Source organism: Bison bison, unplaced genomic scaffold (genome assembly GCF_000754665.1).
Source record: "Bison bison bison isolate TAMUID 2011002044 unplaced genomic scaffold, Bison_UMD1.0 scf7180017864036, whole genome shotgun sequence".
NCBI lineage: Eukaryota > Metazoa > Chordata > Mammalia > Artiodactyla > Bovidae > Bison > Bison bison.
The window spans coordinates 709,555-713,640 of NW_011494608.1; the positions used below are offsets into that span (position 1 = coordinate 709,555).

Consider the following 4,086-nt stretch of genomic DNA (forward strand, 5'->3'; position numbering starts at 1 on the left):
ACGGTCAGAGCAGGAGACTGATGTGAGCTGGTTGGGAGAAGGTGGGAGAGGAGCTCAGGCGCAGCCATTCTGCACAACTGCACACAGCTCGGAACTTTGCCCGGGGTGCACATGCTCCCGCCCCCTAATCACGTGGCTCCGCCTCCTCTGTCTGGGGGAACGTCTCAGTGTCTTCCCACCTAGGTCTGGGGAGGGGTGTTGCGGAGCTGGACAGGAGCGTCACTAGAATTGCCCTGCATCTGATTTGAACAAGGATGGAACAGGAGGGTCTCTGCGCAGTCACCTGGGGGCATCTGAGGAGTCATGGGACCGTGGATACAGAGTATCTCCATTTGGGAAGAAATGAGAAGGTGGCTCTTTTTTCAAGGGGTTGCAGACGTCATGGAGTAAGCGGCAGGGGGGACACAGGGCTTGGTCTGGCTTTGTCCCTGCTCGTCTGGAGCTGTGCTTAGCAGACATTGTACTGGGCATCTGTGCATGTGAACTTGGCCCAGTTCAGTGCTGCAAGGGACATGGGGACACCTGGTGGGGTCACCCCTGTCAGGAGAGGGGGATCGGACTCTGGTTTGCTGTGATAAAAGGTGGGAGGTCCAAGTGTCCCAAAGCTCACGAGACTCACCCTGGAGACGCTGATGGGTCACCCAACCTGACCATCCCCTTTCTGACTCCCTAAAGGACCCATAGGCACATCTTCACTGTTCTTACAGGAAATAAAGGTGGAGTGTTAGCGGCCACCACTCCTCTAAACCATGGGTTTGCTCTCAGCCTCCGTCTCTGCTTGCCAGTGTCCCCTCCCAGCTCTTGGGCCATCCTTGAATGACCGTGGCTTTGAGAATCTGGCTCAGCCTTGCATATCTGGAGAAAGCTGGTTCCTGTCATCCTCGATTAACCCGCCACACTATGCCCTCCTTCTAGAATACCTGGTCCCTGCTGTCCTACAGATGCTCACAAAGATTCCTTTATTTTCAGGAAGATTTCCTAGGACTGGTGGCTAGCATCATCAAGTTACACTGAAAACGTTCTGGTAGAGCTTTTGTAGCATTATATATCCATGCGAACATTATATACCCATGATAATATCATATACTCAGGATAATATTAATATAACCATCATAATATTATATCAGGGTTGGCAAGGAATGGTAAGAAAAAACCTAGACTTCAGAACTGGACCAGCTCAGGTTGGAAATCTGACTCTACTAATAGCTAATATACACATTGCATTTGCTCTGTGGGCCTCAGTTTCCCCACCTATAAATGAAATAAAAGGATCAAACCAGCTGCTTTGAAATTCCATCGTAAAATGCCAGCAGCTTAGCATCCTGGCAGGGCACCATTGTTGATCATTTTTAGCATTTAATCATGAGCATGTTAACACAGGCAAAGCAAGAGAGATGGTATAAGGAAGCCCTATGTACCCATTGCCCTGTTTGAATAGCTGTCAGCACCCCCATCACCGCATCTTCACCGAAGAAGCCAGACTTACCCTCTGAGCTGGGCAGAGGCCTCTCGGGGGGCGCCGGGGTAGATCGCATGCTGTTTCCCATTTTTCTTTCTCCCCGGGCTGTCGAAGCCGCTCGAAGCCAACGGCACAGGGGATCCACACGGGGAGTCAGCCACGCGCTGAGCCCTCTGGGTGGAGAATGACCCAGTTTAGAGTACATCCTGCATCATATTTTCAGGCCGCTCGCTTCTTGAAAGGCGGGTGTTTTTATGTGAAGATCAGATTCGTGAATGTTGGTTACATTTGCGCAGCTCTACTTCTTTTATCAAGGGAATGACAGAGAAAAACCACAGAGAGGGAAGTTGCTAGCAAGTGTTGTTGGTGGAGAAAGTTTCCATTCCTCGCAGGGCTGACAGCCAGCAGCCGGCAGTGTTCGTGTGAGGGGTTGAGTGCCTCTCAGACTCCCCACCCCAGGGTCTCCTGAGCCCCGACCCTCAACACCCAGGGTCCCGGCCTCTGGAGCTCTTACCCTGCAGGAGTTATGTGGCTCTGCAACCTGAAGGGAATGAGAAATGGGTACTTTCTCTTTCCACTTCGTCTATTCTGTTGGAGTTTCTCAACATGCTCTAAACAACGGGGACAAGTGAAAACCCCTAACAGGGCTGTTTGTTGTCTGCCTGCTTCCTGTGTTGCTACAGCACTTCGGCACCTGCTGTCGCCTTTGATTATCGCAGCATCCTTGCATCCCTTACCCCATTTTGCAGAAAGGAAACTGAGTCTCAGAGAGGGGAAGGATTTTGTCCAAGGTCACACAGCATGGAATGGGGAAGTTGGAATTTGAACAGAGAATGCTAAGTCTCTGGTTTAATTGTTCCATACTGTTCAAATGCTAAGTCTCTGGAACATCATTCCATAATGTTCAAATTCTGGCTCTGCGCATGCAAGCTGGATGCCCTTGGGGAAGTTCTTGACATTTCCCTGCCTGTTTTAGCGAATAATAATAAAACAACATTGGGTTGTGGCTGCAACATTAATAGATGAAGCCTGTGAAACACTTAGAACACAACCTGGCAGAAAATTAATAGGGGTAAAATTGCCAGTTATTGCCATTTACAGTATATTTTCTGAAAGCCCATGGTGAGGGAAGCTCTAATTCTGGGTCTTCATACAAGTACTTTAGAAAGGGGCTTAAATGATCCCATCATAGATGTGTCCTCTCAGGCTGCTTGAAGCAGAGGAAGTCCACACCTATAGACAGAGGTATTCCTGTCCCTGGGGACAAAGAAAACTGATGAGACAGAATCCCCCAGCCAGTGTCCAGCCCACCTGGAAACTTGCATTCTACCCCATTCTTCGTCTCCAGTTTAAGATCAAGGCGTTAGGAGTTTGAAAGGGCCCCAGAGTCGGCCAATCCAACCCTTGCATCCTTCCTCTATGCATTTCAGGTTCAGATACTGGGCAGATCAATGCTCCCAGAGCAAGGCCTTTCAGAGACTGACGGGGGTGTGCACCACTTCCTAACGGGTCAGGGGAAGGCAAGGAAGGGGGGTCTACGTGGTATATTGCAAAACAAGGAAAACCAGAAAGTGTGTCCTTTGAAAGTTAATCTATTTTAACTAGTTACATGAAGTTTATCACTTATAACTCAGACTGAGAGATTGTAGTATCATCGAGTTCTTCCCAAGATAATCACAAGACTTGCCCAGACTCTAAACTTATAATGCACCGCAGACTGTGTGGCTGGATGGGCCACGTGCTCCAATGAGAAGGCCCGAATTCTGATCCTGTTGGCCTTTGTGACTGGAAGCAATGAGGGTAGTTTAAGGGCGAGGCCACTCTGATGCAAGATCAAGGCCCTTTTTCCTCCTCCATCTCGCCTCCCCCCCTCCCCAAATACAGCCAAGGGGGCGCTTTGTCCCTGGCAGGCCCTTCCTGCAGGCCAGCGGGTTTCAACAGCATCACCCTGGCTCTGGGGGGAACAGGGATGAATTTTCTTTGTCTCGGGTGTGGTGTAGGCACTCCTGGAAATGTGCTCAAAGAAAGTGCTGGGGAAACCGTGCTAGTGGAAGGACCCGCAGCCTCACTCTGAAGTTAAGTGTCTCCTGTGTGGGGCCTTGAGCCAGCGCCCAGAGGACGGGGGGCCTTGGGGTCCCACCCAGTGGACAGGAAGGCTTCCGCCTCTGGGGCCCCACCTGAGGTTTGTTCAGGGAAGGGGGAAGTAAGCAGACTGGCTCTGGGGAGCCGGCACCCTGCATGGGATGCACAGACGTCCTGAGAGGCCCTACTGCCTTTGTCCTGCTCCCAGTGACTTCCTGGAGCCCGCAGTCACCCCAGCCCCTCAGCCGCTCCGTCTGTGGTCACCAGGGCTTCTAGTGGAGCTCTCAGGATACATGGGGAGTGGCCCTGCAGGCCTCCCCATGGAGATGTCACTCAAGTGTGTGCCCACCTTGCCCCCTCGCACTCCCAAGGGTGCCCACAGCGCTGCCACTGACTGGGGACAATGCCCCTCTCTGCCTGCAGCCTGATGCTTGGTCTGCAGGATCAGCTAGATCCCAGGGCTTGGGCCTTTCACCCCTCCCCCGAGCGCCCAGTAGGCAGGTGAGCTCTCACCCCTGCAGACCCCCGGGCCCCTTCCCTGCAGC

The 4,086-nt window shown here is 52.1% G+C and overlaps 2 protein-coding genes across 3 annotated transcripts in view; one reads left to right on the forward strand and one right to left on the reverse strand.

The window, feature by feature from the left end:
* The window catches only part of TG (thyroglobulin), a 237,536-nt gene that overhangs the window by 162,448 nt on the left and 71,002 nt on the right, over positions 1-4,086 (forward strand). The gene's annotated exons all lie outside the window — the stretch shown is intronic.
* SLA (Src-like-adaptor) overlaps positions 1-4,086 on the reverse strand; it is a 36,968-nt gene that overhangs the window by 23,522 nt on the left and 9,360 nt on the right. Inside the window, exon 2 of one of the 2 annotated variants that reach the window (XM_010834773.1) lies at positions 1,487-1,763. In XM_010834773.1, coding sequence (XP_010833075.1) covers positions 1,487-1,664 — 178 coding nt within the window. In that variant the 5' untranslated portion in view covers positions 1,665-1,763. The remainder of the gene's footprint in view (positions 1-1,486; positions 1,764-4,086) is intronic. The other variant, XM_010834774.1, reaches the window with a different exon arrangement.